The 14770-nt window shown below is 44.3% G+C and overlaps 2 protein-coding genes and 1 pseudogene across 2 annotated transcripts in view; all 3 read right to left on the bottom strand.

Annotated features, from left to right (window-relative positions):
• LOC146194519 (uncharacterized) overlaps window positions 1-10747 on the bottom strand; it is a 53692-nt gene extending 42945 nt beyond the window's left edge. The window contains exons 1-2 of the mRNA XM_084596580.1: window positions 10596-10747; window positions 9458-9463 (exon numbers count right to left, since the gene is read on the bottom strand). Of these exons, the coding sequence (XP_084452706.1) occupies window positions 9458-9463; window positions 10596-10723 (134 nt within the window). The 5' untranslated portion in view covers window positions 10724-10747. The remainder of the gene's footprint in view (window positions 1-9457; window positions 9464-10595) is intronic.
• On the bottom strand, window positions 1319-2416 carry LOC146194520 (uncharacterized; annotated as a pseudogene).
• Window positions 5103-6876, bottom strand: LOC146194521 (uncharacterized). The gene is made up of 3 exons (XM_084595940.1): window positions 6715-6876; window positions 5624-5698; window positions 5103-5132 (listed from the first exon to the last, which is right to left on the bottom strand). Exons 1-3 carry the CDS (start codon window positions 6874-6876, stop codon window positions 5103-5105), a joined length of 267 nt encoding a protein of 88 aa, XP_084452066.1.
• Window positions 10748-14770: the final 4023 nt, after the last annotated feature.

The following is a 14770-nucleotide window of genomic DNA, read 5'->3' on the forward strand; positions in this document are numbered from 1 at the left end:
GTCCACGGACAAATGTGACAGTTACTGCGCTTTTCCTTTCCCATGAACCAATTAAAAATGTACACAGTATACTATATTACATAAAGCAACAGGCTTGCATGCTTGCCCAGTGTTCAACTTCTGGTCAACCCTTTCCTTGAAACGTCAATTTCTAGTTTTGAACGCAAGGAGCTCGGGAAGCATTTTTAAAGACAAGGTTCAACGAAGCAAGCACACAGAAACTGCCAAATATGACATTCCGTTTTACACATGGCATCTTCATTGTGTACTAGTATTAGAAACGGCAAGTTCTCTTAACAGCCCTGCGAGCTAAACTTCTACCAATTTCTGCATTCTGATGAGGTGCGGACTGCCGTACTTTGGGAATCCAAAGTAATTACTGGGCCACTCGCATCACATATTGGCATCAGTACTGAGCATGGACAATACATTGTGGATAAAACTTGGTTCTTCAAGTATAGCACCTGCAAGAGTTCATTGAAGTATATGTTACCTAAAGGAATAATGAATTGGTTTGTTCAGTTTGCAATAACTGTTAATATTTGCAAAAGCATGTAATACAATAAAACCAACTCGTAATATTTTTTGCTTCACCTTGAAAGGTTTAAGGTCTGCACTTAAGGGCCGAAGGCAGATGCCAGATAGCCTTCTGTACCAATCTAAAAAAACAAAAAAAATATCCTCCAGTGACTGAGAAATTTGATTTAGTCGAAACACTGGCAGTGACTGGGCAACCCAAGTGCCGAAAAAGCACGTGCATGAGTGCTGAGAAATATCTAAAGATTGCAAGTCAATGATGGCCATCCATACAAAACATGGCGAAATACCAATCAAAGATAAAAGACAGTTTCACAACTAATCAGGTTTTTCCAGAAGATAGCGACGGAATTCAATGGGGATGAGATCAAGCTAATGGAAAATATATTTGAAATTTTCAGATGATTGATAATAATGCACTGCTAAGTAATACAACAAGCTGTGGAGATGATTGATGACCTAAGCAGTGAAATAATAAGGCGGATCCAAAATCTAATATAAAAAATTACCTACGTGGGTAAAGAACACCAATTCACAATACAGAGCAAAGCATTGGAAGGGGCAAATGAATACATCTATTAATGGGTGGTAATGACTGCTGGTCATCACCTTGACACTGCAGTAGCTAGGAGTACATAAATAGGCTAGAGCGAACTTGACAGTAACCCTTGCATCATAGACAATAGTTTACCAGCATCCGCCAAGTGGGAAGTATACAATAGCTGTATCCTTGCCAGGAGTCACCATAGAAAGGTAGTTGGATCCTAACAAAAAGCCTGGAATTAAGATGAAGGCAGCATACCAAGCTATGGAAAAGGATGGATTTATTGCGTGAACATAGTTTCACTATTGGTATTTGAGTTGAAACCAACAAGCGGTGGTCGCAGGCAAGACACCTAATGCAAAGGGAAGATAACCAATAATATCAAAGTGGCAGTCAAGTGGGCAGATGAAAATGCGAAAATTAGAGAGATCTGGCATCTGGTGTCTCCTAGCTGCTAGTCTGGATGCGATGACAATCAAGCTCCAGGTTCTGACATTCCATCGCACTGATCCCTGATGAAACGTGGCTTAAGGTTACGCAGCCCAGCTATGGCAATGAGTATGTTGTTTGCTAGCGGTTTCTTTGCAAAAATGCTAGCTGGGAATCGCTTCAGGATTCTGAAGCACTTATAAGACGCCTGATTGACCGTTCCACATGAATACGTAGTCTGGCCAGTCGACGCGAAGCTACAAGTTCGGACCGACTCATCTGGGGCCGGCCTTTAGAGAAGCTCGGTAGTGAAACGTTCATGCCTGGCGAAAGAAGATCGGCGATGGTAAAGCCTCTGTCGGCGAGGACTTCATCACCTTGGATTAAGTGCTCTAAAAACCACTCTCCAGTGTTATGCAGCGATCACTTGCACGGCCACCATATGGTTTAGAAGTGAACATTATGAATCCACTTGGTGCAATAGCATGAAGGACTTTGGCCGTATTTTGTTATTTGTATGAACTATAGGTTATGTTTCTTCGCAGCAAATTCTCGGGCCTGTCAATAAAAATTTCGAAACAATCCACAATGCAAGTCACCGAGTAATTCTCCTCAAAACAATCAGGTGATGTTCTCCTTATTGTTTGTCGGGCAACCAGAACACTAAAAACTCTCTGGAAAACTTGGCAAGTTCAGATACTATGAAGCAGAAAATTCTGCTCACGGCTGCTGTCGATACGCAGAAACGTATGCTGAAGTCATTGAGCAAGAGGATTAGGCGAAGCCGCATCAATGTTAGAAGGACTTGGTCCTCAAAAGGCATCGTAAAGATGGTCTTCATAACTGTTTTGAGAGTGCTGACCAGCTCGTAAAAAGTCACTTTCGATAGTCCTGTAAAGAAACGGAACTGGCTTGCCGCTATCAATGAACTGACACTGAACACTGTTTGGCAAGCACTGTCAGCAACAACAGGGGCCTGCTTGGGGGTGACTGCATATGCGTGGTCATGGATATGTGCTGGCTGAACTTGAACTCCTTTTTCAGCCATTTCGGCACTCTTGAACCTGCAACCGCAGGTCTTGCAGCTGTCGACCTCATTCCGAGCTCCTTAAAACCTGTGCAAAAAAAACGTGAATAAATATTGGAAACAACACAGCAGCATGAGCCAGAAGGTACACTAGGGTTTGTATAATATAAAAATTATTTCCCCAATCCATTTTAAGCCCCCTCCCCTTGCCACTGACAGAAGTAATGCCACGGCCTAGGCTGCAGCCAATAATGAAGTGCGAATGCAGGGCGTGACTGGTGAAAATTCAACACGGCATAGAACCGTTTTTTGGCACCGCTATATTATACCACCCAAAACATGATCACCTTGCCACGTGCAAGTACTATATGCAAATAAATGACCTATATTGTACTCTCTAGCCAACTTCCTTAAGTTCCAAAGGCTTTATAAATAGTACCAATGGTGTATTATGTCCAGCATGCAGTAGATGATTAGTGCGTGTACATTGCAGAGCCATTCTACTGCACAGTTTAAAAATAAGATACCTGTCGCATATATTGCTTGTACAGCACTCCCACCCCGGGAAGTGTCGTGAAACAAACAAGTCATCATAAACATGTACAAGCTTCATGTGACAAACTAGCATTGCATGGGAAAATGAATGCAATATTGGTGGCTGTTTCACTAAAATGCAGCTTACATACTTCTGCACCGTTCACTAACATGTAAAATTATTGTACTATTGCAAAGAACAATGTCCATATGCTTCATGTAGTTTTCGACAAACATTTGGCATTTATTCAACGCCAAGGAAGATTTTGTTACGTCTAGATGCCATTATCAGAATGCAGCAGTATTTTCAACATCACAATATTTGCAATTTCTCTTACTAATTGTTTTCCTATTGCAATACATATTTTACACCAGCCACACGAGTAGTCAAACTGCTATCAAGTTGAGAGCTTTTTATATTCTCAATGGTGACCGATCTAGAGATAGTTTTGCTGCTGCCACATAGCAAAGAGCTGCTAAAACGTTCCAAAATCTAGCAATAAAATGGTGTGAGATGATGTGGCCCACGTAAACAATAATGTTACAGTCATGCAAGCAATATGACCACATTTGTAACCTGAGAAAAGGTTTTAAAAAGTCTTATTTTGGAGCTGCACAATTTTTCGACAATTACGCTGCTCCGATTTTATTCCTTAGCATGTTCCTGACAGCATTCAGCACTCAACTCTGCATGCTGTTGCTGCTGCTGTTGCTGCTGCTGTTTGAGGGTCTTTAAAATCTCAGTTCTGCACTGCTTGGCTAACTAATAAACTATATTGACTTCTGGAGCTGCCAGTGCAGCAGCATTCAACTGGCTGCTTAATTAATAGGCTATCAGTTTGAAAGCCTTCGAAATGTTCATGTGGCAGGCATTACACATCTGTTTGCTTCTGACAACTTTTTCAATTAAAGCGCATGCTGTACTGATTGGTAATTTTTTTCTGTTGATTCTTCTCCACAAGTGAGCTTAATAGAACTAAAAACACTAGATTTTCAAAGCATTATAATTTACTTTTTCCTAAACATAGGATCAAATATGTAAAATTTGCCACTAAACTTGATGACATATTACTTTGCATTTTGAAAGTAAACTTTGTGTGCTCCAGATTTATTTCACTATCATATTTAATAGCATGTCATCAGTAAATTGACTGGTAACAAATGAGGTAAACTATTTCTTCCTTCAATGCATTTGGCTACCTGCTGTCGATTGCTAGTTTGAAAATATAAATGCTCTACTGATGTTATCGCTACTTGTTGCATTTTCTACGACCCTTTACCACACTTGTTGTTAGGAAGTCCCCTGTCAATGTTTACTGTGGAGCCTTCTAGAATAATATATATATATATAGTCCATTCAATTCTACTGCATGATCTTTTCGAATAAACTTAACACCTGGCAGCATGAGAGACATTCTGGCTGGAAGCTATCGGCTGTAATCAGGTTGGCTTTGTATGAGTGATCCCAAGAAAGTTTAACTGAAAATGATTATGCTAGAGCTGGCAAGACCAATATGCAAAAGTCTGCTGTGCGTCGCAGAATATCAGCTACATTATAGCGGGAGCAGGCTATGCTGCTGAAATTCTTAAATTCTGCCACATATTGCTGAAAACAAAGATTTATGTTTTTACACAAGACAAACACAAAACCGTATAAAGGAGTACCCGTCAAAAGTAATCAACTGTACTGTACTTATGTTCAAGTTCAACCGCTGCAACATCCCCAGGGAGCTGGTCAGCCTCAGTGCTGTCTTCGTTGTTTTGTGTGCCTGTTTTGCTGCAAGGCACAGGGGAAGGCGTTTTACTGGTCTCTGACTCCAGAGTTGTGGCAATGTGCCGTGCTAGCTTCCTTCGTCCTTTGTGATGAACAGTCTAAGGTATTGCAATGAACAAAAATACAGAAGGATAGTAAGTAGGCTGAAGCAGGGAGTAAGTTTGGTCATATTGGTAGTTCATACTTAAATGGGAAATAATGCTCAAACGACAACAGTGCATTCCATCTTTTGACCATAAATAGGGTCAAGTTCAAAGTCAAAGTATTTCACTCAGGCAGCAAGATTCCTAAGATGCAGACAAAAAGAAAAAAATGCATGACTCAGTGTCTGTACCCTCCCCCACCCCCACACACATCACTCAATAGCAGTAAAGTAATATACAAAGCCACAGTGCTCTGGAACTCTTAAACAATACCATTACAACAAAAGTAATACATTAATACAGACAGTGAAAACTATTAATATTAATATAAAAATACACTGTGAAACAAAATCCAAACAAGGCATGGTAATAAACCACTAAATATATGCAGCAATGAACAATGTTAGTTATCAATAAAACAGGAAAATATAAACCATATAAACGCATTCATGCTGAACTTATGTAGGACACACCACTTAGCACCCTGATGAAAAGAATAAAAAATGCTCACACATATGTGCAAAAAAGGAGTATGTTTATGTGTTTTTAACGCTTGCAGTGAGACAATTTCTGTTATGATAGTCATTACCCGGTAGTGTTTATGCTAGTTCAAAACAAAACCTCAAAATCCATACCGGCGTTCCAAGGTGCAGCGTTGGATATGGGTTATGTTTGGAGGGCCGCCTGTCAACAAAGTGAATTGAGCATACCTGAAAAAAAAATGCGAGGACTAAAACATGTACTGAAAAACAGTGTAAGCAGGCTACTTTCAAAGCCATAAATACAAAGAATATTAACTGAAACAGTCACATAATCGAGTAGAGTCATTCCATGCAGGTGCCCATGGCATTGCACGTCTTCCTTTATCCTCTTAAAAAGAATTCATTGCCAACGTTTTTAAGGCATATTTTTGTTGGCTTTGTCTTCCAGCTTGGTCATTTATAATATTTCACAAAGGTAGGCACAGCATATGGATCACTGAAACGTGTTTGTGCACACCACTAACTTCGCCGACACAGCACAGTTGAGGAATGTATTAGTGAGGCTGTCTGGCATAAAGAAAACGCGAGCCTGCCTTAACTTCTTTCGCAATCGCAAGCTAAAAGCACAGCAGCAATCACCTGCCACCGGCGTCCGCAATTACTCAACGAAACCAAGCACATATTATCTCTTCTATGAAATAACACAATTCGCTGAAGCAAAAACAACCAACATAATGCACAGAAGGCTTGTGATGTTTGCAGAACTGCCTATTTCATGCGCGCGTAACACTCCCAAGCGCCTCACCGTTGCGGTGAAACCGAAATGCATCCAACACCTCATCTAAAGCATTTTGAATATATCGAAACAAGTTTGATCCCAGAAGTTGTTTACAGTACTGACCTACAATACAAGCGCGAATGCACAGTTGACTCGTAACGCGGACGTAATTCGAAAACTTAAATGGTATCCCACTACGATCGGGTGAGCAAAGAGTCAACGACATTGAAAATGAAGTCATGCACACGTTCTCCCGTTCAATCGCGCACAGAAACTGATTTGAGCCCATGCTCAAGGGCATGATCACTGACAGCAGTCGACCCCCCCCCCCTCCCCCCATGACAGCTACCATCAACAAACGATCGTTGCGCGATATTTCTACTATGCAGCATACTCACTCTAGCCGATGTTTCCATGGTTGAAATTCTTTCTCTGCAGGTTCGAAATCCAACGCTGGCTAATCGGCTTGTTTTGGGAATCGATGCATTCCGAAAGGCCTAGAGCACGCGCAGTCTTCATGAAGTAGAGGGAAGTGTGTCTGACAAACGGATTTGTCCCACACTTTCAAGTCGGCGTCGCAGGTTTTACACCCAAACACCGAACATGTTTTCTCTCGGCTTTTCCACATTTTCTTCGCAAAGCACTGCGTATGCAGCAGCGAGACCAGAATGCGAGATCAGTGACTGATCGACATCATCTGTAGCCGACTGCTATCCAGAAGGCCACTCATGTCGCGACGACAGGGGCGCCGCGGGTGTCAAATAAGCGAACTGCTCCCTGTAAACGGTCTATAGCTCTTAGGGGACTTTGACGGCTTTCCTGGTTTAAGGAATGCATCTAAAATAACTCTTTTCTAACCCTCAGGTAGCTTTCCTAGCATGGATATTTAGTTTAAAAATTGCAAAAGTGCTTCTACAGCGGAATCGGACAAATGGGCCTACGTTTCATACAGTATTCTGTCGGACCTTGGAGCTGCTTTCTGCCAGACAGTCCTCTATTGACCGCATGGACTGTAATGTGGCTTTTATAGGGCTCATTTGCACCACCAGTTTATGCACGTTAGTAGTTTATGGCTATGTTTTGTAATACGAACAGCTGAGGTAAATATCTGCCATTTTGAATACAAAAACATACATAAAAACAATCAGCACACTAAACCCAGTTAGGCGAAGCCTAAGCGTGGTTTTGCTTTGCTTTTGGCATTAGGGTAAGAAACTAGCAGTGATTAAAAATCTGAGACTATGAAATCAAAGACGCCGTCAACTACAAGAGGCAACACGCGATGCTGTATCTACCGTCAAAGGTGAATGTGAGTGGTCAATTGGGAGTGTAGGTGTTGCCATGGCTAACCTATGCAAACACACTGTCACCTCTGGCTCATCGGAGGTCAATTGGCAGGACAGGTTAACATCGATAGGTGATCACCCCTATATGAAGTATCTAAAACGTATATTAAACTAGTTGAAAACAGATGGTAAATAAAACGATAAGCCAAACACTCATTTTCCTGTGGTAAGGGAGTAGTAGAGCGGTTTACACGTGTCAGACATTGGTAAATAAAAGAAAATCTTGTTATGTCACGGCGAGTGTCATTTTATTACTTCCCTAAAAGCAGAGCGTTCGTTAAAATCTCCAACCACCTCATAAGGATTTGGCAGTTTATTTCAAAGCTCTTATCGGTCGTGGATGGTTATTGTCGGAAATGGCTCGATATACACAAAGCAAGCTATGATTTCTGGAATGCGATTAAGGTGGCTGTCATTGCTTTATACCGAGTGTTAAGCTTATGTTTATTAGCATATTCCATTCTTTACGGCAATGCCAACGCCACCTGACATCCGGCTTGTTTTGTCTCGATCTCGGCGGAAAGCCAAATATATTTTTTAGTATGAGTATGTGTTATTTCCTGTACGCGCTGCGATACAGGTGAAAAGGAAACTCTTTTATATAGTTACAGTTACATGCTCTCTGCAGGTATCTGGACCAGAATTAGTATCATATATGAGCCAAGGGAAGATACTAGACGCCATATAGCCCGTTGATTTGGGCTTTTCCTCTTTTTGTTGACCCCAAGGGTCTACTCCTTTTTCTCCTATTCCGAAGGCACAGCACTGTCATGGTTTGTTGAACCCTTAGCGTTCTCAGATATGTTGGAAGAACGCACAGAAACATTTGAGTTAAGCCTCGCCGTGACTGGAGCGATCTTGTGGCCGGGCAACTTGTTTTGGGGGTGCTGGAGCAGCCTCAGCGATTTCCACCTGGGGCGTGGAGGTCTCTGCTATATACAAATCATGTGTGGTCTGGGCAAGTGCCGGAGGCTGTTGTGGTTGAGTGGAGCCCTGTTATGGTGTTTCAGTTTTTCTTTGCTTCCTTTTCTCGACATGCATTTTTTTTGTTTTGGTGTGGAAAAGGATTAATAATTGAATTATGCGTGACGCTGTCTATGATCGCCGTACTTTCTTCATTACTATATCCATTTATGTCGTCACCAGAACCAAGTTGATCAATATATTTTGAATCAAGGAGTAATATATTGAATTATCGTGACGCTGTCTATAATCGCCGCACTTTCTTCATTACTATATCCATGTATGTCGTCACCAGAACCAAGTTGATCAATATATTTAGAATCAAGTTCTGTTCATTGCTTAGCATCTGCAAGTTTCTTTCAGTGCAGCTTTAAGACTTTTACAACATACGAAAACAAGATGTTGTTTGCGACTGGTAACTGTTCTTTACAGGTTGGTCATTTCTATGTATTTTAGCTACGCCCATACTGCTGCTAGATTTGTTCTACGTGAATTTTGCTTATTGTGTTTGGTGCACCCGTGGATATGAAATTCAAAGACGGAAAACTTCTGGCGTAAAATTTAGAGTCAGCTAACAAAACGGACACTGGATTGTGGGTTTGCAGAAAGTGTATAAACTTTAACGCGCTAATTGCTGCGTATACGTTTAAGCAAGACGTGCAAGCAATGTCAGTTTGTCGCCAAATAAAATGCGGCGATCATCACGCCTGGCATCTCATAAGATCTTGAGCGACTCTCTGTATTTATTTTATTCAGTTTTTGCGAAGTTTTCTAGTCAATGCTGGCAACAAGCTAAAAGGGGACACCAGTACGACAGGCGAACCACCGCCGCTGGACAGACAGATGGCAGAATGTCGCGTCTTTCATAGCGCCTTCCTCGAGGTGCGTTCTCAATACGACGTGTTCCTTGTTCTCTCGGACAGGGATGTCCATAAGGAGCAGAATATAGCTGCATGCCTAGTAGCGAAACTGATTTGCATGCTATTTTAAGTGAGCTGAACTGCTTGCCAAAAACACACAGACACACAGCTGGTGCTTTGGCGCTTTTCGGGTGCAGGGAAGAATTGTGTCCATTCACTTGTCTACACACGCCGCTGTGGCGCAGTGGTTAGGGCGCCTGGTGGCTCTCCTCAATGCGCTTTTGGGTAAAGGCAAAAAGCAAGACGTCCGCTCTTTTCCCCTCTCGAGATCAAGGAAAACGTATGCATTCATTCATTGTCGTTTCAATAACTTTTCGCCACCATGGTTCGCAGCGAACAAACGAAGGCGATGCAACCAACGTCGTGGTTTTGAAATATTATGGCTACGCTTGAATATACCATGCTTCTTGGGTTCACCAAACTCCCTTGAATCATTGCAGCGCCTCTTCGTGTTTCTAAATGACCCGTTGTATAGGGCGATCAGCGTCTCAATGTTTAAGACGGCATGCGTTACAGAGATACAGTTCGATATAATACTTGCAACTTGAATTTTACTGTCATCCTATGCTTTTTCATTAATGAAATCATCAGGCAACAAGAGAAAAACCTTCTCAAAGTGGTTACATTACTGCCAGTAATTCAGTTGGCAAAAGTAACAGAAACGTCCCTTAAATTGTGAAAAATGCAATGACAATTGAGAAATTATGCAAAGCCAGAAAGCATGATATATAGGGTATTTCCCTCTTCAAGCATGTCTAGAAAAATGAAGAGATTCTTTTCAAACGGCTGTTTTCAAGCAATGCCTCCATGGTCTCCATTATTAGACTGCAATCTAAAATGAGAAACTATATACCAGAAACATTACAAGCGAAGTACGCGATAAGGAAGGTCACCAGGTTTGGTATGAGCGCAGCGCCCCTTTGGTTTCACCAAGTATATGTGAACACAAATAGTCAACGGGCGATTAATGCCATTTAATTTCATTGAATTCCTTCTTTGTATTGTTGCTGTGTCTTTTTGCGTTATAGGGCTTTAACCGCTTTTGAAAAAATGTGTTATGCTGTATTTTACAGCCCCCTGCAGCCAAGTCACCTTTAAGGCAAAATATGCATGCTTACGTCGATCCATTTTGTCCGAAAGTAAAAACAACTTGAGTGGTGAAGTTCTCGTAGGTTCCGTATGTCTGGTACTTGAGGCACTTGGAGGAGCCACCAAAATCGGGGTCAGCGTAGTAGTTTCGGTACATGCATATCCACTCTCCTACATCCGGGTAGCACTGCATGCATGTAAAACACACGAGGTGGCAACTGACATTTAATGAAACAAATATTTATTTTGATTATTTTTGGATGTTTCAAAGGTAGCAGTTCCTACTTCGACACGGAGTTTTGCGTTTCTTGAGTTTAAAGTCTCACCACCATGTCACGTATTCTAGCAGTAATAGCTACATCGGGAGTACAGTACAAGGTATATAGGAGGGGGGGGGGGTGTGCACAGGTCGGGTGAGGCACTGGATGCAAGTGACTAGATAGAGGGCCAGCCACGCTCTTCCGAACCTTGGCGCATATCGCAGCGTCGATGTATTGGTGAATCTTTGCCAAAAAAAGCAAATACATGAAAGCCATGGTTGCGTTAGTAACGAGCTGATATTGCACGAGCGTTTCTTGGCGCAAGACATTCGCGTGGCCTGAGCTGCCTCTCCGTATCACCAGTAAACATCGCCGTAACAATTAATGTTTTAGCCACACTCACTACATTACTGAAGAAGTGAACTCCAGAATATTTTACTGGCTTGCCATTGCTGTTGACGCAGTTTATATCCTAACAGTGTAGCGAAGAAAAAGTTGTAGTTGCATTTCATGCAGAAATGTTGTGAAGGGAACAGCACAGCACTCAGCCATTGTGTATCGGTTACTCCTTCGACGGCGCTTGGGAAGCACAGTTTTCTCACTTTAAGCAGCGCAAATAAGGTACGGAAAGCGAATCCTGCGTTCTGTGAGGCAAGCGGAAGTAAACATACAAAGCGTCTCGGCACTTTTAACAACTTATTTACCTAAGGAAATGCGACATCGGCCAATATCGCCCTCTACAGCCAACCTCCACCCAGTACCTCCACCAAAACTGTCGTGAAGACAGGGATTTAGGTGAATTGGTAAGAGGGTAGAGATTGAGTCATGAGTTGCAACTGAAAGAAGCGCACGAGAGTCGCCAACTACCGTCTATCAGGCCCCACCCAAGACCACGATGTGGCTATATTCTCATGTGGTGGTGACGAGGTCGATGACACAAATGAAGAGTCAGTGATTGCACTGAAGAAACTCTTTATTGGGCTGACTTGCGCCTGCAAACGAACTAAGCCACTCGGCGGCTGCGATAGCAACAAACGTGCTCGTCGATCGTCGAACTAAGAATGCCCGTCGCACTTAACGCTCAATTTAAAGGCTGCCTCAGAACAACCTAGATAACGTCGCAAACTGCTACTAGCACAACCTGGAAGACTGTAGAAACATACGCGAGCGATCCGAATCTTCGAGACATATCTCGGCGCATGTTGCGCGAAAACGAAACTGATAAAGGTGCGTCTCGCAACATCGAGCATTAACAAACAAAAAAAGACAGAATTCACACGCGTGCCAGAATCACAGTGATAAGCCGGCATGCCGGCGGCTGTTAAAAAACAACAAATACAGTTTTGAAGGATTCGCGGCATTTCTCCTCCCTTTAAATACATCGATCCGATGTTTCACAATAAACAAAGCAACTTATATAGAAACGGATTCGTTACCGCGCGTAATGAGGCTTCCGACGAACAACATGTACGATTTCTGGGCGCGCGGGTCGCCATTATGATGCTGTCGTACCGTCGGGAATGACTTCATAGCCGAGTTGTCCGACGCGGAGAAGGATTTTGTGTGGCCCGAAGTCTCGACGCAGTAGCTTTTCACTTAGTCCACGGCGGCGAATTGGAGTCCAAACCCACACTTGGTCTCCTGGATTGTACTCTGCGTGGCGTCGTCGTAAGTTTTATCGCTGGGTGCTGGTGCGCTGTTGGTCTTAATATGCACCCGTGCAAGCCGTCGGGCTTCCTCTGCACGCTGCAGATCGGCGGCGACGTCAAAGTTGTCCTCGTTGGTTACGTGCGGCAGCACTGCGTCGAGCGTCGTCGTGGCTGGCTGGACACCTTCGAGGGGTCGCCATCTTCAACGGCTGTAGCGACGACCGTAAGTTTCATAACGGGTATTTTGCACTCGAGGACACCGCTAGGACATGGTACGAGAACCGCGAGGACATCCTGTTCACCTGGGACTCATTTTGCCGAAATTTTCTGGATACATTCCACAACACAGGCCGCCGGGAAAAAGCTGAAGCAGCGCTTCACTCCCGTAACCAGCGGACTAACGAAAGCGTTTGCATGTATGTGGAGGACATGACGCGCCTCTTCAAATGTGCTGACCCCTTCATGGTGGATCGACATGAAGCTTCGCCACCTCATGCGCGGGCCAATCAGGAGCTTTTCGCCGGTCTTGTGCGCAGTCTACTGCGTACTGTTGCCGAATTCCTTAGTGAAGCGGACGCTCCTGCAATGAGCCCAGCAATACAATCGGAATGTAAGCACGCTTGTGTCAGTTGTTTCTTCAATACCACTAGGCGTGATGTAGCCGTTTTACGTGACCTAATCAGGTGGATTGTCAGGGAGCAATTACAAACCCTCCAGCTGCCTCCCAGCACGCCGTCTGTTACCTCGCTGTCTGAAGTTATCTGGGATGAGCTGCGGCCGGCAGCGCAGCAGCAACAACTCTCTAAGATTCCTAGACAGACTGAAGTCAGATCTACCTATGCATCTGTCCTCTGCCGGGCGCCGGCACCAGGCTATGATGCAAATACCGCGACTCAAGCAGTGCAGCAGCCTGGTCTTTCCCGTCTGCCTGCTCGACCAGTCTATCAACGGCCACGGAAATGGGATGTGTGGCGTGCACCGGACCGGCGGCCCCTCTGCTACCACTATGGTGAGGCGGGTAATCTTTACAGGTCCTGCCCGTGCCGCCGAGTACGTCTGCGCGGTTTCGCGCCCGATGGTTCTTGTTCACGGAACGGCAAACTACCACACAAAATTGTAACTAATCTGTCAGCCCGTCAGAGGCCTGGGACATACGACAGCTATGACTCCAGATCATCCTCTCCGCTGCGGTACTGTTCTCCACGCCCTCGCCGTGAGACCACCTATCCAGAACGGCGTTCTCCTATTCCACGCCAGGAAAACTAATTGCAGCGGTCTGTCGGAAAAACTGAAGATCCTTCGCCACCGATACACCGATACGATGATTTCTCTCAGCGGCAGGGTAGCGAAAGTATCTGACGCGCTACTTCTGATTTTTGTGTGACAATTGAAGGAACTGACACGATCACTTTACTTTATACTGGTGCAGACTATTCAGGAATGAGCCACGCCCGAGCTCAGGAATGAGCAAAGGTTTGATGCCATGGCTGGGTCTTAGCATTCGCATGGCTGAAGATCACCTCATCAGCCCGGCTGGAAGGTACACAGCCCCAATCGGCATCCGTGGTTTAGTCTGCGGCCCCGCCGTGGTGGTGCAGTGGTAAGACGCCCGACTACTGTGCCGGAGTTCCCGGGTTCGAACCCGACCTCGGCGGCTGCGTTTCGATGGAGGCGAAACGAAGTGGCGTCCGTGTGCTGTGCGATGTCAGCGCACGTTAAAGATCCCCAGGTGGTCGAAATTACTCCGTAGCCCTCCACTACGGCTCCCCTTTCTCTCTTTCCACTTTCACTCCTTCCCTTACGGCGCGGTTCAGGTGTCACAGAGCAAGTGTGACAGATACTGCGCCTTTCCCTTCCTGTGAACCAACTATTATTATTATTATTATTATTATTATTATTATTGGTTTAGTCTGCGTCGGTGAATTCGTCGTCTTGCGCGACTGGTGGTAACAACTTTTATTGCCACGAAATGAAAGGAATTATTTCGGGCTGGGGCGAGTCTAGGGTGGCCTCCAGTCGGGAGCTCTTGAGCTCACGTGACGAGGGCCAGTTGCGTAGTTTTTCTTGGGCTGGCCAACAGCTTGTCCCATTCCTCCGCTGAGGGAGCTGCAAGAGTGTCTTTGGAGGGGGATTGCTGGCGCATTCCCACAGTATATGGTCTTGAGTGGCCTGCGTCCCGTCACCGCAGTGCCGGCATGCAGGGTTGAATTCCCCGTTCGTAATTAACGATACTCGGTAGGGGCTAAGAATGGCCTTTGTTTGTAGGCGTCTGAGTGTCGTGGCTTGCGCCCGGTC

Source organism: Amblyomma maculatum, chromosome 3 (genome assembly GCF_055883805.1).
Source record: "Amblyomma maculatum isolate TAMU_Amacu chromosome 3, ASM5588380v1, whole genome shotgun sequence".
Taxonomy (NCBI): domain Eukaryota; kingdom Metazoa; phylum Arthropoda; class Arachnida; order Ixodida; family Ixodidae; genus Amblyomma; species Amblyomma maculatum.